The sequence below is a fragment of the Nematolebias whitei genome, chromosome 2, assembly GCF_014905685.2.
Source record: "Nematolebias whitei isolate Nwh7 chromosome 2, NemWhi1, whole genome shotgun sequence".
Classification (NCBI taxonomy): Eukaryota; Metazoa; Chordata; class Actinopteri; order Cyprinodontiformes; family Rivulidae; genus Nematolebias; species Nematolebias whitei.
Genome location: NC_056499.1, coordinates 13,372,932 through 13,396,908, shown reverse-complemented (window position 1 = coordinate 13,396,908; position 23,977 = coordinate 13,372,932). Strand labels below are relative to the sequence as shown.

Sequence of the window (23,977 nt, the reverse complement as noted above, 5' to 3'; positions counted from 1 at the left end):
GCTTTTGGTGAGTCACTGGCAGTCATCCATCTGGACTTTTCTGTCTGTCTTAACCGGCCGGTCAGTGCGGCTGGTGGTGATCCAAATTGGATCATCAGCCACGTGTGCCCGCTGATGCAATCAAAAGCCTGACACCAACCCGGCCCGCCCATCCAGCAGATTATTTTGGCTTGGGCTGACGCGGCCGTGTTAGAAATGACCGCTCCGCCCTGCTCTTTTATTTAATTTAATTGTGGATTGGGTGGAATAGGGCTGGGAACAGCTGGGATGGGGTGTGACTGCAACTAGTCGCTGTGAAATATTTAAACTCGCAAAATGGTCAATAATAGACTAGTCGACTAGTCTATTCAACCCCTACTTAAAACCAAGAGATTCTGAGATACCAGGGTCCTGAGATCCCTGGGTTTCTGAAGCCCTGGGTTTTTGAAACAGAGTCCATCATGTATGTGTATCAGAGTCCTTCGTGTGTGTGTGTGTCAGAGACTAGCGTTGAGTAGTCTGATGGCTTGTGGGATGAAGCTGTTAAACAGTCTGGCTGTGTTGGTCCGAATGCTGTGGTACCTTCTCCCAGATGGCAGGAGAGTAAAAAGTCCATGTCATGGGTGAGATGTGTCCTCCACAATGCTGAGAGCTTTTCAGATGCAGCGGTTGTTGAAAATGTCCATGAGAGATGGTGATCTTTTCAGCTGTCTTCACTATTCGTGGGAGAGAGTTGTGGTCCAATGCAGTACAATTCTTGAACCAAACAGTGATGCAGCTTCTCAGGATGCTCTCAAAGTTTCCTCTGTCGAAGGTGGTGAGGATGGGAGCTGGCAGATGAGCTTTCTTCAGTCTCCTCAGAAAGTAGAGACACTGCTGAGCTTTCTTGGCGGTGGTGCTGGAGTTAAGGGTCCAGGTGAGATCCTCCGCCAGGTGAACATCAAGGAATTTGGTGCTCTTGACAATCTCCATGAAGGACTCGTAGATGTTTAATGGGGAGTGGTCGCCTTGGTGTTTTCCTAAAGTCAATGACCATCTCTTTGGTTTTGTCAACATTCAGAGACAGGTCATTGACTTTGTACCAGTCCGTTAGCCGTTGCACCTCCTCTCTGTACGCTGATTCATCGTTATTGCTAATGAGCTCCAACACAGTCGTGTCATCTGCAAATTTCACGATGGAATTTGAGCTGTGCATTGCTGTACAGTCATGACTCATGAGTAAGCAGAGTAAACAGCAGTGGGCTGAATGCACAGCCCTGGGGAGCGCCATGTGTTCAGTGTGGTGGTGCTGGAGGTGTTCTTTCCAATCTGGATGGATTGAGGTCTTCCAGTCAGAAAGTCCAGGATCCAGTTGCAGAGAGAGGCGGTCAGGCCCAGCGTGCTCAGCTTTCCAATCAGATGCTCAGATCCATGGGTCCTAAAAATCCAGGGTTCTGAGATCCCAGGGTTTCTAGGTCACTGTGTTCTAAAAACCTAGGCTCCTGAGCTCCCTGGGTCCTGAGATCCCAGGTTCCTAAAAACTAAGTTCTAAGTTTTTGGATCCCAGCTGGACTTCACAGATGCTCTTCTGTCTGACTGGGAGCAACACGAGTCTTTCCCAGAAAGCTGTGTGTTTCCAGCAGCTCGTACAGACAGACTCTTCCATTGATTTAGTCTTTTGTGCCACTGCACACAGCGCAAACCCAGAACCTTAACCTGCACGTCTGTGTCCAGATTGAACGTCAGAATTAAAGTTAGCCCCACACCCCCCTCAATTATTGCTGTTTTTACATTTTTAATGTGTGTCCACAACAAACACATTACTGTCCTAAAACGACTGGCCCTGATCCTAAAAATGTAGATAACCAGCCGAGACTTGGTCTGAGGATCTGGTTCACCTGTTTATACATTTGGGGAGAGGTTGTCCAAAAAGTCATGAATGAAATAAAGTCCACTCTCTGTCAGTTCTGGGGTTTTAGGACAAAACTGATTAATTTCTTACCAGGATCTAAAATAAACAAGAATAATTCTGTTTTCTTTTGACTGCATGCTCCATATAATCACAATTACCAGATTTGGAGTTGACAATGTAAAATTTTTAGTTTATTTGAATATTTATTATATTTTACAACTTAATAACTGTTGTATTGAAGTTGTATTTACTGAAATTTTCTTGGTTAGTGATGTAAAATGCTTCAAAAGTATATCTATTTTTTATAGGATCCCAACTCCTCTTGAGCATCAGTGGCCAGAAATCAAGAGGAAAAAAAAAGTAATCTCTGGAAGTTTTACTCTCTGGTGCTATCTGGTGTCATTTCTTTGCTCATCATATGACAAAAAACATCTTAATTGATCATTCAACTTTATTTGTATCCATAGGTAGAGTCGGTTACAGAGAAGCAAGTCAGCTTCATCTTCCACAGACAAGACACGTGACATATACAGAACAACCAGCCCAACATGATTAAAAGTGTCCAAGTGCTCAGTGCTTTCAAAGAAATAGCTTCCCCACCATCTTTAGGAACAAAACAAAATACATGACAAAATGGGAAAAATCAGGATGAGCAGATAAAAGGCTCTTGTAGAATCCCTCATGCCTGCAGAAATTCACTGGTTCATCCAGTTTACAGGGGCCTCCCTCCTCAAGACTGACGCTTGTCCGGAGTGGGGGGTCATTTTGCTTTGAGAAACCTGCAGAAAAACAAGGAAGACCAAGACCTTTAATCAGAGGGAACATCTGATGATCCAGAAGATGTGGTCAGTAGGAAAAGAAGGACCTATAAATCAACAAAAACTGGAAACTTCTGCTACCTGCACAGACTACATTGATGAATTCATTAAATAAGAGTGGAATGATTTTATTACTACTGTTCCATATAAAATAAATGTTCTATAAGCATCTTGTATGACGTTAAAAGCAGGACTTGACAGTCCACTGCAGTCCTTCAGAGCCTGAGTGTTCCTTCTGAGATGGAGCTGAATATTTCCTGGCTCATGGAGACGTAGCCTTCGTTGTCCTCCAGGAAGAATAAAGGGTCCTGGATGACGTTGGGGTTGAAACCCTCTGCAGAAAGCTTTTTCTTCAGCTGTTTAAACGTTCCAGTCACCGGCAGAGCATCCTGCCCCAGAAAAACAAAGACAAATACATCTACAATTTTTGGTTGTTTTTTACATTTTTATACAGTTTTTGGTTGTACTACACAGTGGTATGGACTCAAGTCACATGACTTGGACTCGAGTCAGACTCACTCAAGTCATTAATATTATGACTTTAGACTTGACTCTATAAAATATTCAGAGACTTACAACTTGACTTGGACTTTACGCCAATGACATGGGACTTGACTTGACCTGTTTACTTGAAAATACTTGATATTTTCAAGGTTCTTTATTGTCATTCGCACCCCATGTGGTACATGTGGTGGAACAAAATATTATACCCAAGATATTTTACCCATAATCTAAAGTTTAAAACATATTATTTAAAAAGTGTGCCCCGTCAATTAATTTCACTCATTATGTTTTTACAAACGCAGACCGTCTCTGTCTTTTCACACTCTGTACGTATGCTGGTGTAGATTCTCAGTCATCCAGGACTTGGTAAATCCAAAAAAGATTAAAGGCAAAAACAACTGGACTTCTATTCCGTAGCTGAAAACATTTCACTTCTCATCTGTAAACTTGCAGATTGCAGACTGACACATGCAGATTGTCTTCTCACTCCTCACAATAGAGGATCGTTAGGGTCTTTTTTAGTCTGATTCATGGATGGACCACTCTGGTCACATGAATAAAATTCTTGATTGCAGTGAAAATGATTGGGTATCAGGCATAAAGCTGTATTTATTTATATTTATGTATTTATGTATATGTATATATATATATATATATATACACACACACACGTATGTTGAGTGCAGCAGGTTTTTCTTTTACCTGTATACGTATGAAGCGTGGCCTGGCGTAGCTCGGGAGGTAGTTTTTGACGTGCTGATAAATTAATTTGTTGTCAAAATCCACGTTTTCTTTCAGCGTCAGAGCTGCCATTCCAATTCTTCCTTCATACCCTGATCAGACACAACATTATAAAAAATATTTTAGAGTCTGTTTTCCTCAGTACTAAGTTTTATATAGTCAAAAAGTAGTATTACAAATGTGTTGCATGGTTAATGCCCACTGCCAAGAAAGGTGAATGGTCTGTTTATTTGTCTGTTAGCAAAATATCACAAAATCCACAGGGTGGCTGTTTCTGAAACTCAGAAATAACCACTGGATGCATGCCTATAAACTGATACTTCAGAATCAACAGAACGCAAGATGGCTGCCACAGCTAGTCCACCTAAGGGAGCACAGAAATGGCAACAACTCTTTCAGCTTAAAAAAAAACTGAGCTAAAATTTGGTGCAGTAGTAGCTGAGAGTCATCCCCAACACTTTACGTTTAGTTTGTGCCCCATTTGGTTATTTGTTTTATTAGTATGCTTCAGTAGCTTTTCTTTATTTGTAAAAAAAAAAACCGTTTTTTTTATTTCTCTACCTTTTTATATTTTAGGTCATCTCACAAGAATGTAAAGACTGTGTTTGTTTACCCTGAAAGAACCGGGTCGGATGTTCTGATTACCTGGCACCTTCACCCCGTAGACGTTAGCCTCCTCAACAAAGTCCACTGTCAGCAAAAGATCAGCCACCTCTGTGGTCGCCACATTTTCTCCCTTCCACCTGCATCAACCACCAAATACAGCCAGTTTCTCTTCATGAAAGACTAAAGCAACTTATTATGGGATCTGTTTAAATTTTCACTGTCCTGACATTAACTCAAAACAGACAATCAGACCGCAGGGTTAAATGAAAAAAATGAGTGTAAAATTTGAATCTGCTGTGTGTTTTTACCCACAACTTGACTAATGAGGCCTTTTGAAGCTGATTGGAATCAACTGTTGGCCAAAAGCTTTGCTGCACATCAAGCCAGATACAGAACCTGTCAAACTCAAAGGTACTGTCATGATTCATATAATTTCTTGACTGTTTCTAAGAATGGTTTTGCTTCTCATTGCATTCCTTACCCAGAACTACATATCACATATCCAGGCTCACGTATGCCTGTCTAATTACCTCCACCTGTGTTTTCCAGGAAATAAGCTCCTTCCAGCCACAGCACAGGTGCCAGATTATCTGAAGTTTCATGCAGAAAAAAATCCAGCATTTTCAAGCCAAGTCTAGTCATTGTGATCACAACCCTTCCATATTCTTGTACCTATCTATCAGACTCATGTTCAGGCTGCTGTTTAATATAACGTATTATTTTACATTATTAGTGTTTAGCGTATATCTTAGATCTTTTAGCATACCGTTTGACGTTCTTTACTGTATATCTTAGTGTATAAATTAGATCCTTGTATACTTTTTCTTTTTATACTTTATATTTTTGCAAATTTGGGGTGTAACTGGGACCTTGAGTACACAATTTTGTTCCACCTCATGTACCTCATGTGATGTGAATGACCATAAAGAACTTGAACCTTGAGTAGGATGTTAACCATACTTAATTTACTACTCATTCTTCTCTCTCTCTGCTTTAGATTTGCACACAGTTCTGGCAATCCCATATCCAGAGCTGCAATATTTCAGTTTAAAAAAATTAATAAATTGTAAATCACTTTATTCTGTGTTGGCTGAATTTTTTGGTCCAAAAGATCCCAAATCTTTAGAGTCACTGAAAATTTGAACAGTGGCTGGCTGATTGTTCTGACAAGTCTGCATTAAGTACACTTAATTTTTAAGTAAAACAAGAAGCAAATCGATATAGATGATTCATGATTACCAGATGAATGTGTAAAATATCTTCAGGTTCATGTAATAACCTTTTAACAGCATTAACTGTTCATTTATAAAACTGTTTCCAGCAGCTCTTTGTTTCATCCACTGACCTGAAAGTGTCTCCAATCCGATCCTGAAAGTAAATAAATCCCTCGTTGTCGATCCTTAACAGATCTCCACTGTTAAAGTAGACGTCTCCCTTCTCAAACACGTCCTTCAGCTTCTTCCTCTCTGTCTGCTGCTCGTTCTTGGCATATCCAAAGAAAGGCGTTCTTACTCCGATCTTTGCCACCAGCAAACCTGTCTCTCCTTGAGAGGAGGAAAAACAAACAGTTATACCTGAGGAAGAATAAAAGAGCACGTTGGTTTTAAAAGTTAACAGGTCACCTTTTGGGACTTTAATGCAGAATCCTCTTGAGTCTCTGATGGGCTCCTCTGTCTCTGTGTCATACTCTATCAGGGCATACGGGTTTCTTAACTGAAAAAGAATGAAAAGAAACAAAAAGGAATAAATCATGAATGAGTATGTTTATTACTTAATGCATGTTATAAACGTGTTTGGACACTTTCTCACTTTGTGGAGGAAATGCTCCCTGCCAATAGCTCCAACTTTTCCAGTATAGTTTACAAAGGCAACATTGGATTCTGTCGCTCCATAGAATTCACAGATCCGGACGTTCCCAAATTGCTCCAGGAACTCTGTCCAGGTGTCGGCCCTTATTCCGTTCCCCACAGCCAGTCGCACCTTATGGTCCTTGTCGTTGTCCCTCTGAAAAATAAAAGAAAAGAGTAGAAAAAGTCTTATCAAGCAGTTTGACTGGTGTTGAAGGTCTTAGTGAGCACTCTGATTCATGTTGAAGATACTGAACTACAGTAATTTCTGGACTATAAGCCGCTACTTTTTTCACACACTTTGAATACTTCGGCTTATACAATGCTGCGGCTAATTTATGGATTTTTTTTTGATGGGCTAACAAGCTTCATGCCACCAAAACATTTAGCTTCGTCACACCCAGGCGCTCTCATAGCTGCCCAATACACGTCTCTCTTGAAGGGTAGTGATCAATGACTTCCTGGTAGACTACTGTATTTTTTTTCAAATCAGCTGTTACTGTCTGTTTCAGAACATAAAACATTTACTGTATTTGTGCGTGGCACCAGTACGTATTTAGTTAAAAGTAAAAAAAAAAAAAAAAACCTTTCTGTGCAAATATCTCGTTACAATGTGAAGACATGCAGCTTATAGACAAGTGCGGCTTATTTACGTAAAAATTTAATTTTCTTTTTAAATTTAGAGGGTGCAGCTTATATTCAGTTGCACTCAATAGTCCAGAAATTACAGTATATCATTATTTTGATATTAACATGATTCAGGGACGTTTTAGTTGCATTTATGTAGTTATTTAGTACACAACTCTTAAAATGCTTAACTGCCTAATCCTAACCATAATTTAACTCTAGCACAAACACATCATTACACAACGGTAAATCCTGAATAAAGATTAACTGGTGTTCAACCTTTGGCATGTTGCACAGGTAACGCATGGTCTCTCCTATGTACTGAATGACAGTCACGTTGTACTTCCTGCAGTCGTTCCAGAAGTTGGAAGCAGAGAACTTGCGCCTCAGAACAACAGTGCAGCCTGGAACGAGAGAGACACACAGATTTCACAGATGAGATCATGCCAAGACTTTAGCCAGACTCCAGTTATTTGTTTCCTGTTACCTCTTTCTATGGCTCCACAGAGTCCCAACATGAAGCCTGCACTGTGGTACAGCGGCATGTTTAAGTAAAGGACATCGTTGGAATGAACACCAACATTAGAAGCAATGAGAGATGCCCTCCATAACTTCTGGTGGATAACAACAGCTGCCTTGGGAAGTCCTAAAAATCAACACTGCTGTTTGTGCTTTTATATCTTTAAAACAGACTCAGATCAGAGCACTGACTGCAGGTGAAGAAGGTCAGGTTAGTCTGACTACCTGTGGTCCCTGAGGTGTAGATATATAACGCTGGAGTTTTAAAGTTCATGTTGGCCTTCAGCTGTGGAGACAGAGGCTGATCTGAGGCCTGCTGGATGTGGTCAGAGAGGCTCTCCATGCCCTCTACATCACAGCTCTCACTGAGGAGAAACACACGGACACCCTGCTCCCTCAGGGCCGGCAGCACCTCCTCTACAGCTCCTCGCAGTTCTGACACACAAAAGCAAAGCAGATGAATTTGTGAGGTCTCTCTTGTAAATGAGTCCTTGAGGCTCAATGGGATTAACCTGTCTAAATAAAGGTTAAATGAATGGGTGAAATCGTTACAGAGGAGAGAGCGGTAACAATTAAATGACACAACTGGTGTGTGAAACAAAAAACGTGTTAAAACAGATCACAGAAAGAATAAAATAAAAAACTCTGATAGAAAATCTTCGTTGTTCGTATTTTTTGATCAGGGTTCCTGGTTGCGATGGCCAGCCCTTTGACCGGGGTGGCTGCCGAGTTCCGGCAGGGGGTCGGCTGTGGTTGTGTGTGTGTGTGGTCGTTTGTGGTGTATGGCGGCGGTCGGGGGCATGGCTTTGCTTTGATGGGGCACTGGCTGGTTGGCCTGGTGTGACATTCGCGGTGAGGGGTCCTGTGTATGGGGGCTGGGGGTGTAGGTGGCATGCTTCTCCATGCCTGTGGTGTGGGGTTGTTGGGTTGCCCCTGATGGGGGACTCCCAGAGCTCCGGGCTAGGGGGCTGCTGTGTGTCTGTGGCTCTGGATTTTTCTGTGTTGCCATCGTGTCCTGTGGGAACGGGTCTGTGGGTCCCCACATCCACTATTGAACATTTTTATGGAGAAGCCTTATAGTGAAAAGCATGCTCACACAGGTGTTTAGATTCAGGTGTTTATCAGATACACACTCAACTGGGTTGTGGTGACCACTAAATATATCTTGTATTACCATGTACTGTATAAAATACTTTCTAATTCAATTCAATTCAATTCAAAAATACTTTATTAATCCCAGAGGGAAATTATATGTTGCGGTAACTCATCATCCTGGTTTCATTAATGAGTTGTTATAGATGCTGATGGCTGTGGGCAGGAAGGATCTCTTGTAGCGTCTGTCCTACAACGGATTTGAAGAAGCCTCTGACTGAAGACACTTTGTTGTTGTATGACAGTCTGATGAAGAGGATGCTGAGGGTTGTCTATAATGTTCTTCATTATATGAAAAATCCTTCTTTGAACAATCATCTCCAAAGGTTCTAGAGGAGTTCCCAGAACTGAGCCAGCCTTCTTCATGAGCTTGTTGATCTTTTTTAAGTCACTTGCTCTGGTGCTGCTCCCCCAGCAGATGATGGCAGAAGAGATGGCGCTCTCTACAACAGACTTATAGAAGATATGCAACATCTTGCTGCAAACATTGAAAGACAAGCTTCTTCAAGAAGTACAGTCTGCTCTGTGTCTTCTTGTAGACGGTTTCACTGTTGCATTTCCAGTCCAGTCTGTTGGCCAGGTGAACTCCAAGGTATTTATACTTCACCACCTCCACTTCTTCTCCCATGATGGAAATAGGGTTGGACCTGTTCCTATTTCTCCTGAAATCTACAATCATCTCCTTTGTTTTGTTCACATTCAAGATGAGATGATTGTTTCCACACCATGCCACAAAGTGGTCCACCAGTTCCCTGTACTCAGCTTCTTGTCCATCTCTGATACACCCGACCACTTCAGAGTCATCTGAATATTTCTGCAGATGACAGGAGTCTGTTTTGTACTGGAAATCTGAGGTGTACAGAGTGAAAAGGAATGGTGAGAGTACAGCTCCCTGTGGTGCTCCTGAGCTACTGACCACCTGGTCAGACACACAACTCTTCAGTCTCACAAACTGTGGTCTGTTTGTCAGGTAGTCTTTGATCCGGGTGATTGTTGAGGCCTCCACCTGAGTCTTCTGGAGTTTCTGACAAATAAATCAGGCTGGATTGTGTTAAATGCACTGGAGAAATCAAAGAACATGACTCTCACAGTGCTGTCTGCCTTTTCTAGATGACAGTGAGTTTGCTGAAGCAGATGTATGATGGCATCTTCAACTCCAAGTTCACGCTGATAAGCAAACTGCAGTGGGTCCTGATATGTGCTTGTTTGTCTAGTCAGGTGGGTCAACAGAAGTCTCTCTAGGACCTTCATGATGTGGGATGTCAGGGCAACAGGTCTATAGTCATTGAAGACTGATGGGTGAGTTTTCTTTGGCACTGGAACAAGGCAGGATGTTTTCCACAACACTGGAACCTTCTGCTGGGTCAGGCTAAGGTTGAAGAGGTGCTGCACATTGTGTACATCTATGAGAGTGAAATCCAATTTAAAAATTGACTTTTTTTCTGGGGGTTTGTCATTTCATTTAGGCAAAGCGGCAGTCGTCATGCATTCTTTCTTTTAATATCACTGAGAACGAATGAACTCAGACCAGTTTGCTGCTGTACTGACAACTGATCATTGTACTTCTTCACTTGGACCACAACCCCAAGAGTGACTTTGGTGTTTGGTTTCTCTCTTCTTGGTTGTGTTTTGTGCAATTTTAGCTTGTTGTAGAGCCACTCTTCTCTAACCTGGTCATACTGTCCAATGTCCTTTGATGGAGGCTGTCCAGTTTTGTCCTCATTGGTCTTCTTCTGAGAACCTGGAAGGAGCTGTGAAACATTTCAATAACTGCAGACTTTTAATGTAGCTGTATAGTTTGTGCTGCCTGAAGGTAGTAGCCTTTTAGGATTCTAAGTCTTCCCCACATTAATTTGCCTAAGGATGATAACTTATTTTAATGTACTTAATGTCATATTCACTTATATCCACCCATCCATCTATTATCTTCCCCTTGTTGCGAAGTTGGGTCACGGAGCAGCAGCTTGAGCAGGGAGGCGCAGACATCTCTTTCCACAGCCACCTTTTCCAGCTCTTTTAGAAGCACCCCAAGGCGTTCCCAGGCCAACCAAGAGCCTTAGTCTCTCCAGCGTGACCTGGGTTTTCCCTGGGGTCTCGTCCCTCTGTCCTGGTTTATCCCTCCTTCCTCTGGAGTCGGAGTAGTTTTGTTTTTGAAATATCAGATGACGTCCCTTAGAAGGGGGATACTGTCAGGATCTGTGATTTTGTTTATAGTTATTTGTGTTTCAGGGTTATGTTCATTTAAAATTGCGTTGTTTAGTTATGTTTACTTGTGTCTACCATGGTGTTCCTCTGTGTCTTCATTTCCCCCTCAGTTAATTGTCAGTTTTGTTTTCCTCAGTCATCCTGCCACGCCCACCCTCACTTGTTTCCTGCTCCCATGTCACAGCTGTAGCCACTATCCCTCGTTAGTCTCAGCATATTTATTTTGTCAGAGTCCATCTTCATATCAGTAGTGCATTATTGGTGTTCTTACCATACCCTGGTCTCTTTGTGCTTCTTGTGTCCATGAACTCTCCCAAGTATTTTCCCATTTTTGTCAAAGTACTTTTGCTTCCACATCAAATTTTGCCTTTGATTAAATAAATTTTAGTTTTACACTTGAGCTCTTCATACAAGTCTGCAGTCTTGGCTCCAAACTCCTACCAACTGTGACATAGATGAAATTTTCAAAATGTAATTTTTTTTACCACTGATTCTAGAAAGCTGTTTATGTATTATTTAAGAGAAAGTCAAAACCAAACATAATAATTTTATAAAAGGAAAATTACTGACTCCTACATATAGTCTCATGACAATATCAAAACTTAAGGTGAAGAAATTAAAGCACAAACATTTTTGATTAGCTGCCTTATTAAGTGATAAAAGTCTGAATGATCTGGTCCATCTTACCGGCTCCAGTGATGAGGACTTTGGCTTCGCAGCAGGAGAAGCAGTGAAGCAGAGACTTGGATCTGATGTTGGTGTTCAGCAGAGATGCCACACAGCCCAGTTTGGCCAGCCCGAGCCAGACCCACACGAACTGGGGCTCGTTTCCCAGGAACAGGGCCACCGTGTCCCCCTCCTTCAGGTGCGTGTGCGTCTGCAGAGCTCTGGCTACTTTGTTGCTCTCTCTGTCGGCCTGGCTGTAGGTGTAGGAGCTGTCCTCAAACACCAGGAAGGTTTTCTGGGGATGCTTCTTCACTTGGTCCAGAAAACAGTCCACAAGACTGAAGAAATTCTTCAGGATTTTGCCAAATTCTCGCCTAATCTGAATTTCTCTGATTACACATTTCAAATCTTCCAGAAAATAAGGATTTCCCCAATAAAGCAAAACTGGTAAAACAGGCAAAATGGTCAAAAGAATAAATGCAATCATTGTGATTAGGAGTTCACTATCAGTCCTGGTGACCCAGAAGAGGACTGAGGGGGTCCGAGTTTTGCTGTGAAGAAAACGTACCCCCCCCCCCCCCCCAGTCTAGTTTCGTCTGACCTTTGTCATCATTGAATGAATGACTAACTATCTGTACATTCAGTTACACAACATCTCATAAGCTATTTTTTTCTAAATGAAAGTCGGTCCAAAGTTTTCTGCAGCTCTGAACACCTAGTGTCTCAAATATACTTTTAAATTAAGGAATAACTTTCTGTATCTTTAATTCCAGAACATCTCATTGGCTGCTTTTGCTGACTACATTTCTATGTTTACCTACATAAGTAAACACTTGATTCAACAATTATTTTAGAGAGCAAGGCAACAAGATGTAGCCTGACCAACAGCTCCCCTTGTGTGAATAGAGCATGCTCCGCTTCTCTCACGCATCCTAATCCCCCCGAGCTTCTACAGGTAAGGGGCGTTGCAGTTGCCAATTGGTCAGTTGCTGATGAGCCTACTGAATTGATTGACAGGTAGTGCTGAAAATCTGGCTCGTGCAAAAAAAATCGTAGATTTTTCTGACTCGTTTAAGAGTATCATCATGTACTTACTCCATATTTATTCCAAATTTATTCAGTATTTTGGTTTGAGAACTAAGCTTCCTTATAAAATTGTAATGATGGTTTCATTATTTTTCAGGGGTGCCGAGTTAAAATTTAGGGGTGCTTGAGCATCTCCAAAAAGAGGCTGAAATCACCAGTTTCATGCCGCATTACAAAATAAAGTTGTGATAAAATTTACTAGATTTAAGGACGTTGGAGTAAAAAAATATATATATATATTTAAATATTTAGATTTAACATTATTTTTCAGTGTCTGAATCAATGCTTAAAGTATTCTTTATACATATTCCATATCTTCTTGACCTTTAAGGTACATCTGCAATAAAATAAATGTAAATATATATATTTTTTAATTGAACGTCCACTCAAAACTTTCTGATTTGCAGTTGAACCTCGAGTCTGTCCGTGTTCTTCTCTGGCTCCATCTTGTGGTTCAACTTTAGAAAATAAAGCTAAATGATAGAACAATGATGAGTAGAATCACAGGAGAAACAAATAAAAAAAAGTGTTTACTTTCACAATAAGACTCTTTATTTTCTTAGTAATTCATTAAAATTTACAAGGTTTGGTACAAAATATAAACTTCGCAGAAGGCCACTTCCTGCATGGTTATGTCAGAATATGAATTTAAAAAAGGAAATATTCACTTAATGCTTGCACAAAAGACGTCATAAAAAGCTACATTTCTTAGAACAACCAAGAACTTGTTGAACGACATCATCTATAACTGTCAAAGCAACTCATCCTGGAAATCAGGCAGTGTTCTAGTGAATAAACTATTTATACCATGGCTTGTCTGTAACTATATCACCCACACGCCTCGAGCAGATTGAAGCTGCTGACATAAGCACGTTCACAGGAACACATCACATGACTGTTTTTACTAAAGCATAAGGATAAAACTGCTGCGGACCTGAGCTGAAAGGTAAACATATCTAAAATGTGTGAAGAGCGTGCACAGCTCAGAGCTTGATGCTTCCTGATCTGATGGAGTCGTAGGTCTGAGAGCTCAGAGGAACATAGCTCTTTACTCCATCATCCAGGATGTAGAGAGGGTCCTGGATACTTCCTGGGTCAAAACCCTGCTCCACCAGCTTCATTTTTATCTGCTTAAAGGTGCCGGTCACTTCCACTGCGCTCTGAGTAGAACACACACACACACCAATCACAGACTTCTGTTTACAACAGAACAATGTCTTTTTGCTTTACAGATCAAACATCCTCAGTGTTTCTTCCAACAGTAATAAAATGAAGCCATTTTTAAGTTGACCTCACCTGTATCCTGATGAAACGAGGTCGTGCGTATGAAGGCAGGTAGCTGACCACATGGTTGTAGATTTTAATTCCATCAAACTCTTCATCTTTCTTCACAGTAACAGCTGCCATCCCGACACGACCCTCATGTCCTAAATAAAATATATATACTTTGTATATATATACGTATATACGGTATATGAGACTAATTCAGTACACTGAGGTTCCCTCGTCTCTGAGGGGTTTGAAGAGTGAACGTTTGTAGTTTTAGAGATGAGTGTTTTTCTGGACTGGCATTGAACAGATAATGAAAGTAAACCTAAATGTTTTTGGTGCAAGATATTCAGGTGGGCAGGAGCTTCACTGTGAAGTACAGAGGGAAGGTTTTATTTCTTGTCAGAGGCAAAGCAGAGTGATGGATCCTGGTGAGAAGAGGAGACATTTTATCCACCACCAGATGCAGTGGAGGAGCCAGGGGGTGGTCACTGGTGGCCTTGACCACCTTCAATTAATCTTCAGCCACCCCAATCCTTTGAGGAAGCTATACATTTAAGCAATCTAAAAACTAAAAAGCGTAGTTTGCTAAAGATGAAAAAGGTTATTACATGGTATGGTGGTGGCAATCTTGGATTTTGACTTAGCAACCCAATTTTTGAAAGGAACCTTTCTTCATGTAGATGTAGCCACACACAAAAATGGACGTCAGTATTTCACTTATTTTCAAGTTATCGTAATCACAACATGCATGAATGGAGATATGGAGGGGATTTACAATTCTCCATTTTTACTCCGCGACAGGGAAAAAATACAGAAAAATTGTGTGAACGTTGTCAGCATTCAGGCAGCAGGTTGAGCCTTTAGCTACTGTGCAGCTAATTTGAGCCATGTAGCTATAACTTGGATAATTTAATCTTTTACTTACTGTTTTGCTAGTTTAAGCCTGGAGCCACTATTTAACTAATTTTAGACTTTAACTCCTGTTTAGCTGACTTAAACCTTTAGTTACTGCTTAGCACATTTAGGCCTATAGCTACTGTTTATCTAACTTGAGTCTTTAGCTACTATTTAACTAAATTCAACCTTAAGCTATGACTTAGCTAATGTGAGCCTTTTAAACATGGTTTTGGTAATTTTAGCTTAATGTTTTCACTTTAACATTCAGCACTCAGGGTTGACATGTTTTGCAGGAAACGTACCATAATCTTGATCTCTGCGATAAAAATAATTTCTGTTGAACATTCAGATTTTTCTAAGTTGTTTAAAAAAAAAAAAAAAAAAAAACCAACATTGTCGGTCACCTGGAACCTGGACTCCATAAACGTTAGCATCCTGCAGACAGTCGCTGATGGAGAGGATGTCAGACACCTCCGTTGTTGCCACGTTCTCACCTTTCCACCTGCCAGTTCAAACAGTTTCACATCAGCTGGAGCTTCATATAGTCCAAGAGAGGTGGGCAATCATGTAACTGTCTGTGAATGAGGATTAAAAGGCTAGCTTAAAATACAAAAAGGCTAGCTTAAAGAATCAAAAAGTCTAGCTACATGTTAAAAATACAGCAGGGTTAGATTAAAAGTAGCCACATGCTAGCTGATGGTAGCAAAAGGCTAGCTAAAAAAAGTAAAAGTAGCAAAATGCTAGTTGAAAGCAGAAAAAGGCTAACTATAGGTAGCAAAAGAGCTAGATAAATGCGGAAAGTTAAAAATGGGTAGTTAAAAGTAGAAAGTCTGAACAAAAGATAAAAATAGCAAACTTCTAGCTAAGACCTCAAAGTAGCAAAATGCTAACTGAAAGTAGCAAAAATGCAGCTGGAAGTTTCAGCTGCATTGTTGGTTTCAGCCTGAAACTAAAAAGTAGAAAAAGCTAGCAGAACTCTATTATAGAAGCTAAAAGTATAAAAAGGAAAAGGTGAAGCTAAAAGTGGCAAAAGGCTAGCAAGAAGTTAAATGTAGCAAAAATCCTGGCTAAATGCTAAACATAGCAAAATAATAGCTAAAAGTAGTGAAACACAAACAAAAGCAAAAGTAGAAAAAGCTAGCTAAAATTAGAAAACTCTAGCTAGAAGCTGGAAATAGCAAAAAGTATAGCTAAAAGCTAAAAGTACTAGAAGAGTAGCTAAAAACTAAAAGCAGCATAAGAAGACTGAAAGAGATAAAAAAAACGAAAAGTTTTTGAAAGAACTGAAGAGAACAAAATGTTTCTATGAGAACATAATATATAAATGAAATTAAATATTTGGAAAAGTATAAAAGTCACAGCTTTCATCTTCTGAACGAGCCGAATGTTTTGATAAATGAACGGCTAAAATAGTACAAAGTCAGCTGAAGTAGATGGACAGGTAAAAGAGAAGTCCAGGACCTGAAGGTGTCCCCGACTCGGTCCTGAAAGTAAATGAAGTTGTCCTCATCGATTCTCATCAGGTCTCCGGTGTTGAAGTAAACGTCTCCCGTCTTCAGGACGTTTCGAAGTTTTTTCCTCTCCGTTTGTTCCTGGTTTTGGGCGTAGCCTTCAAATGGAGCAATTTCTGTGATCTTTGACACCAGCAGGCCCGTTTCACCTACAAAAACAGCCACGTTTAGCCTGAAACTGTAATAAAATACGTACTAAAGAGGACGCGTCAGTTCGAGCAAGCTGAGATCATTCGTCACCTCTGGATGATTCCATGCAGAGCCCGTTAGAACCTCGCACTGGCTCGTCGCGCTCCGTGTCGTATTTTATCAGCGTGTACGGGAAGAACTTCTGTAAGAGCAACGTAGATGACAGTCATTAGTGTCCAAAACACAGAGTCATAATAAGCACTGCACCTTTAAACCTGGACCTGGACCACCACCTTTAAACCTGGACCTGGACCTGGATTGGACCTTTAAATCTAAATGTGAGTCTGTTCTCTCATCTAAGAGCTTCATGGTGGTGAATGAAAGTTTAATAAAACTTGTGTTAGTCCTCCATCTCCACCTTCTACTGCTTATTGGTGGTCGAGTTGTGGAGGTCCAGGAGAGAAACCCAGACCTCCTGGGGGACCGACCAGAGAGGATACATAATCCCTCCAAAAAGTTCTGGGTCTGCCCCAGGGTCTCTTCCAAGTGGAACAGCACAGAAAACCTCTAAAGGGAGGCATCCAGATCAGATGAACCTACTCAGCTGACTCTTTTTTGGAGGAGCAGCGGCTCGACTCCGAGCTCCCCCCAGATTAGAACAAGGAACATCATTTCTGCTGCTTGGATCCAAGAGCTGGTTCTTCCAGTCCTGATTCAAACCTCATGACCACAGGTCAGGGTTGGAACATAGATAGACCAGTAAATCCAGAGCTTTGTCTTTTAGACTAAACTATTCATTCACTACAACTGACCAAAGCAACACCCTCATTACTGAGGATGAGGCAGTGTTCTGTTGATCCATCTCCCGCTCCGTCCTGCCATCACTCAGAACAAAACGCTCAGATACCTGAAGTCCTCCATCTGTGGCACACGGTGGTCCTCAGTCCTGGTCCTGGAGGGCCACTATCCTGCATGTTTCTCTGCTTCGACACGCCTGATGCGGATGAACAGGATTCTGCAGAACTTAAACACCTGCTGAGGAGCAGGGAAACATAAAACATGCAGGATGGTGGCCCTCTAGGACCAGGATTGGACACCGCACCATTACCAGTAGTTCTGTTAGTTCAGCCCAAACGAAGTCTTGAACATCAACAAATTTTAACTAAAACGATGAACGTTTGACTCAATTATTTAGGAAAGCAGTCTAACAATACCCACCGTGTCTTCTGATAGGAATAACTATTCAACTATGTCGGAGCAAAGACTGAACCCATAAAACTCCACAGAGCTCCATGTTTACAAGGTGCCATGTCTCCGCTCAGACTCGTGTCCTTTGATTGACAGCTCATATTTACAGGGACCACAGCGGGTCCAAAACAATCAGAACCAAAGAGACGCTCACCCATACAACTGTTTCCACTTTGATTGTTAAAATCCCAACAAAACTGACATTTTTCTTGAGAAGGATTCTGTTCATTAAAACTTTAACAAAAAAAATAAAATAAAAAACCTTGCATCCCGTGATTATTCCCAAGGATTGCTCTTTAATCCCTCAGCAGCTGAAAAAATGGCAACGTTTACGGTCCGAGGAGCCATTTTTGCTCCAGAGCCTCAAAATGTACTCAAAGTGTAAAATAAAGCCAACGTCACTCATCAAGTGTTCTAAAAATGAAACAAGTTGCATCAATTAAAAGATTTTTAATAAAACCTTGACATCTTGGTGTTTTTACGTTAAGACAAAGAAAATAATTTCTTTAGAAACAAAAAACTTTTGGTTCCCACTCCCTTTGATAAAATGTAACACTGAACTACGCAGCCAAGTTTATACTTTAATAAGTTCTTAATGTGAATATAAAGAAACAACAGGCTGTTTCATTTTGTCAGAGAATTGTTTTCACGTATTTACAGAAAACTGAACAGAAAACTGCAGAAACTACTTTACAAACAGAAATATTTATAATTTCTGTCTTATTTTGGTCAAAGCTACAAAGAGCCACATGTGAGCCACTGGTTGCAGAGCCTTGTCCTAAGGTTATACCTCTGGACGGACTGGGTTCAGACAACCAAATGTATGTGGATAAATATTCAAACCATTCAAGTATTTAAAAGTATGTGGATGATATACTTACCTTGTGAAAAAAGTGGACTCGTCCAACTGCTCCAATTTTTCCCGTGTAGTTCAGAAAGCCGATGTTTCCCTCTGTGGAGGCGTAAAACTCCAGAACCCGGATGTTCCCGAAGCGACTGAGAAACTCTTTCCATATTTCCGCCCTGACACCGTTTCCGACGGCCAGCCTCACTTTGTGCTCCTTGTCGTTTTCTTTCTGAATTTTCAAACAATACAACGAACATTTAACGTTTTGAAAGATGATCCAAATGTGTAAACACGTGTTTAGAATTGCAAGAAAAATAAAGTCCACCTTTCAGTTCTTGGATCTTAAGACATGATGAACCTGATCCGGACTTTGTCATGTACTAAAATGATTCGAGTCTGACCTGAAGTGGTCTTTGGTTGGAGTGGAAACATCGTTAACACACCAAACAAACAAAAACATCCAAACTAACATCATCAACCATAGGATGATTTTACTTGCACCAAAAATATTCTGTTAGTAATAATAACATTCCTGGAGCTCATCTCAACACCTCAGATTTGGTGTTTTGTGGCCAATGGTTCAGTCCAAACAAGCTTTGACTCTAGAACCCTTTGATCTACAGAGGCACTGCACGGTCTGACCTTCAGGGTGAATCAGCTGTCTGAATGTGAATAATCTTTCTCTCTGCAGAACGATGGACTCTAAAGGACCTTTGACTCCACAGATTGATGGACAGCAGCAGCTGCTTCTTTGAGGTCATTGCTGCGGTCTTTCCATCTTGGTGCTGTGTTAACACACCTACACGGTCCAGATAAATTAAAAAAAAAAATTTGTTCGCATCCTTTATGATTGTTGACTTTGTTGTCATCACTATTTGTTAAAATCAGGTCTCTTGTAAATGAGTTCCTGAGGCTCAGTGGGATTAACCTGTATAAATAAAGGTTGAATGAAAGATCTAAGGTGGTCCCCCTGGGGAGGATCAGCTGATCAGCAGCTCCTGAACCTCTGAGGTCCAGTGGAAGCAGCAGGACTGGAACAGAACAAGATTCTGTTGAATGAATAACAACTCGGTGGACTCTGTTGGACGTTTTTATTCACTTCACATTAGATTTGGATAATTTTAGAACCCGATGAAGACCAGATCAGGTTTAATGTGCTCATGTAAAACCCAAGAGTTGAAGCAGGTGGAGTTTTTCTCCACAGACTGAAGCAGAGATTGACAAAGACATAGAACTGGTTTATTAGCTGAACTCTTAAACATGAAGTACAACATGTTTGTTATTAAATCAAAATACCCACGAAGATTTAAAAAAATCGGTTTCATATGGAAAAAAAACATCTAAAAACATTTCAAATGGTTGTTAAAATGTCTGGTTTGATCACGTTTACTTCAAGGTTTCAAATATACAGACTTCTAAAAGTGCAAAGCAAAGCAGAATTCCTGCCACAGCTTGGCCTTTATCGACGCTTACTATAGGTTAGGCGAAGAAAAAAATGGCTGCAGAGCCACTTGATATGGAGCTCCGAAGCAAAGGGTAGGGTCTATTCTGGGCGCTGACCAGAAAAAGACAAGCCGCCTGCTGCGACGCGTGTGATGGAACCAGATCCCCTGAATGGATGTTTACAGTACTACAAAACACAAGATTCACAACACGCAGCAGCCGTTTCAGTGTTCAAAACGAAACAAAGTTAGAGGTTTCTTTATTTGATTTAAGCTCCACACAAATGAAGACTGAAAGCTGAAACTCCAGGCTTAAGATTTAACAATTCCTATTTTGGTAAGCCAGCTGTGTGTTGGGAACGAACAGATTTGGACCGATCTCCCTGACAGGAAGTGGCTCGGCGGCAGCAGCTCCTGCAGGATGATTTACAGAAGAGACGACAACGCGTCCCGTCACTGCACGGATTAAAAACTAAACCTATAAACTAAAGTGGTTACAGCACGTACTGACAGCTCTTGATAGTATTTCTCTTTGTGAAATATTTAAATTAAATTAAATAATTCACCATACAAAATACAATGAGAATTTATGACAGTACGGTGGACATACAGTATGTATGAAACTGTAAACGCATCGAATAATCGTTTGTATTTATGGAAAATTATACATTTAAACCTTTATTTAAGCACTGAGATTAAAAATCTCTTTTTCAAGAGAGATCTGACCAAGAATGGCAGCAGCACATAGACAATAACTAATAAAACCACAGATATCAAAGCACTATTAAAATACGTCACGGCAGAAATGCAAGAAGAAATAAAAAACAGAGAATAAAATAATATAAACGGTGCTAATCTGGTTATGGTAAAAACCCAAAACACTTGCCCCATGATTGTAAAGGGTTTACACAGCCCTTCTTTATTTAGAATAAAATATTTGTTTTGTTTCTGATTGTGGCTCCAGTTATGAATAAATGTTTTACCTTCGGAGTGCTGCAGAGGTAACGCATCACCTCTCCGATGTACTGGACAACAGTAACGTTGTACTTCCTGCAGTCGTCCCAAAACTGGGAGGCAGAAAACTTCCTCTTCAGGACGATAGTCGACCCTTCAAAATAAAACGTCACGGTCAAATTTATTTCTATCACACACTTAAAAACAACGAGGTTGAGAACCAAAGTGCTTTACAAACTGCCTGAAAACAAACAGGATAAACATTTATAAATTAAATTCAGAAAATCACCCATGAAACCAACAGGTAGACTAAAATAGAAACGGAATCATGAAAATAAAGAAGCTTAAAAAAATCTGATGGAACTCAAACTGAACTCAAATTAAAGTCAAGATAAAAAAGGAGTTTTAAGACTGTTTGAACCAGGAGTGTCCAGTCCTAGTCCTGGAGGAGCACCATCCTGCAGGTTTTACATGTGTTCCTGCTCCAACACACCTGACCCAATGGTTTCATCTCCTCCTCATGTTCTGCAGAAGCCTGTTGATTCAGATCAGGTGTGTTGGAGCAGAGGAACCTCTAAAACATGCAGGGTAGAAGCCCTCCAGTACCAGGATTGGACACCTCTGGTATAAACTCTGCATGATGAAGATGAAAGGGCAGGTAGGTCCAGAATCTGGGGACAGAACCCCTCTGAGTTTTTGTTTGACCCTCGGCTGCACTGAGAGAATCTGGCTGGAGGATTTCAGAGCTTTGAGTTATAAAAGTCAGTAAATTCAGCTTAATAACCAGGAGTGGCTCAAATAATCTTAAAATCAATAAGAAAACTATAAAACATAAATATTATGTTTACATTTAATTTAAGATACACGTCAGCTTCACTGGAGAAAAACAAAAGTGTAAAACAGAACTTCAGCTGTTCTGCTCGGTGAAAAACTTCTCGGAATGCTGACACAGAAACGCTGCGTGACCTTTAACCTCTTCAGAAAGAGTCGCTTCAGATCCTGGTGACAAAAGACTCTTTCAGTGGGGCCAAAGAAGAGCTCAGTTCAGTCAGCAGCTCTGCAGCTGAGAGTCCTGGTTCTGCAGGGCTGTAAAGAAACGTTTCACTGCAACGCACAAAAGTCACGCAGAAGATCAGGTTTAATGTCAAGAGCTGGAGTGCCTGGAGAAAAGCCACACAGCATGGGGAGAACACGTAAACTCCACACATAGAGCGGGAGGCGAACATGTGACCTCACTGAGAAGCTCTAACAACTGCACCACCGTTTATCGTTTATCCCTATATCTTCTTCTTCTTCTTTCAGCTGTTTCCTCTTCAGGGGTCACCACAGCAAGTCATCCCTCTCACTCTGTCCTCCTCCAACTACATCCATGTCCTCTGTAACTGCATCCATATATCTCCACTTTGTCTTTTTACTGGCAGCTGCATTTCTAACATCCTTCTACCAATGTACCCCTATCTCTCCTCTGGACATGTCCAAACCACTGTCCCTCTTCTGGACATGTCCAAACCATCTCAGTCTGGCCTCTCTAACTTCTGGCCTCTCCCAGTTGTTCAACCTGTGCTGTACCTCTGATGATCTCATTCCTAATCTTATCCATCCTTGTCACTCCTAAGGAAAACCTCAACATCTTTATTTCTGCTGCTTCCAGTTCTGTCTCCTGTCTTTTTGTCCATGCCTCTGTCTCCAGACCATACAACATAGCTGGTCTCGCCACTGTCTTGTAAACTTTTCCTTTAATCTTTGCTGACACACTTTTGTCGCAAATCACTCTTGAAACTTTTCTCCATTCTGGACTTTTTCACCTCTTTACTACACGCTCTCTATCTAAAATGTATCATAATGAAAAGGACTTTAACCAACTGTAGTTCTGGTTTTAGAGTCTCCGGTCATGTTCTGCTGCTCTCAGTGCCTTGATGCCCAGCCTGGTTCAGATGATGGTGGTGACAGAAGATGAGGAAAATGTTGGTTTGTAAACATCATGAATCTAAACCCTCAGTTCTTATAAAATGATCTTAAAGACAGCATTTGGAACTTGATTTAGGCAGACTGTGTAACTTATTTGTTTTAATTATGCTCTGATGCGCAGAGGCTTAAAGTAGTCCCTCACTTATTACGGGGGTTACGTTCCAGACACACCCGCGATAGATGAAAATCAGCAAAGTAGGGACATTATATTTATTTTAGTATTTATATATATATTAATGCTTTATAAACCCTTCCTACAATTTAGCAATATTCTTAAAATTGTTCTAAACTCAAAACGCTCTAAAATAACACAGCATGTCATGATCTACGTTCTCTGCCACGCCCACTTCTCCGCCACAGTCACACTCATGCTCATCACCTGTCTCCCTCCTGCTGCACCTGTGTGCTGCGCTTCTTAAGCGCTCCCCAGTCGCTGCCTCCCTGCCAGATCGTCTGATCGCCTCATGCCTGTAGCATCCAGCATTCTTGTTCCTGCTCGTTCCTAAAGGATCGATTCGGGTCGCGCTTTATTATTCTAGATGAACAATTCATGCTGCTCATGCTGCTCATTCAGGCATTAGACAGACCCCTCGCCTCGCCCACTCCTTTCTCTTTCTGAGGCTGTCACAGCAGAGCAGAGACATGCTGCTGTGTGTCTCTGCTCTGCTGTGACAGCCTCAGAAAGAGAAAGGAGGGGTGGGGTCTGTCTTTCCCCATCGCCAGTCGTGTGTCGTGTACAATTTTACGTTGAAAACCCACAAAAGAGTGAGTCTGCGAATGTCGAACCGCAAAGTATCGAGGGACTAATTGTGCCATCTTTATGGGCATTTACAAACAAGCCGGATCATTTTAACAACTCTTTTAAAACGAATGACGGGAATAGAGTCGCAGACATTTGAGAGCCATTCCTTTTTCCTCCTTGTGTTTCGCACAGATACAAACACAAACGCTCCTCCTTCCTGTTTCACTGAACAGGTGGTGAGGAGTCACAAGCTTTACGTGCACAGGACAGTATGAATGGCGTACTACGTCACTGGTCGTACTACGTCACTGGTCGTACTACGTCAC

The 23,977-nt window shown here is 41.1% G+C and overlaps 2 protein-coding genes across 3 annotated transcripts in view; both read right to left on the bottom strand.

Annotated features, from left to right (window-relative positions):
- Positions 1-2,833: 2,833 nt before the first annotated feature.
- LOC119422940 (very long-chain acyl-CoA synthetase-like) lies at positions 2,834-12,069 on the bottom strand. Of its 2 annotated transcripts, XM_037690355.1 has the most exons (10): positions 11,577-12,069; positions 7,758-7,967; positions 7,501-7,659; positions 7,293-7,417; positions 6,349-6,543; positions 6,162-6,252; positions 5,885-6,083; positions 4,579-4,676; positions 3,895-4,025; positions 2,834-3,077 (listed from the first exon to the last, which is right to left on the bottom strand). In XM_037690355.1, the coding sequence occupies exons 1-10, from the start codon at positions 12,040-12,042 to the stop codon at positions 2,904-2,906; spliced, it is 1,848 nt and encodes a 615-aa protein (XP_037546283.1). In that variant the 5' UTR covers positions 12,043-12,069; the 3' UTR covers positions 2,834-2,903. The 2 variants fall into 2 exon arrangements, with proteins under 2 accessions (XP_037546283.1, XP_037546291.1); XM_037690363.1 differs by lacking the exon at positions 7,501-7,659.
- Positions 12,070-13,533: 1,464 nt separating this feature from the next.
- Positions 13,534-23,977, bottom strand: part of zgc:158482 (uncharacterized protein LOC100009650 homolog) — a 13,143-nt gene continuing 2,699 nt past the window's right edge. Inside the window, exons 4-10 of the mRNA XM_037696945.1 lie at positions 20,971-21,095; positions 18,580-18,774; positions 16,562-16,652; positions 16,272-16,470; positions 15,215-15,312; positions 13,938-14,068; positions 13,534-13,801 (exon numbers count right to left, since the gene is read on the bottom strand). Of these exons, the coding sequence (XP_037552873.1) occupies positions 13,625-13,801; positions 13,938-14,068; positions 15,215-15,312; positions 16,272-16,470; positions 16,562-16,652; positions 18,580-18,774; positions 20,971-21,095 (1,016 nt within the window). The 3' untranslated portion in view covers positions 13,534-13,624. The remainder of the gene's footprint in view (positions 13,802-13,937; positions 14,069-15,214; positions 15,313-16,271; positions 16,471-16,561; positions 16,653-18,579; positions 18,775-20,970; positions 21,096-23,977) is intronic.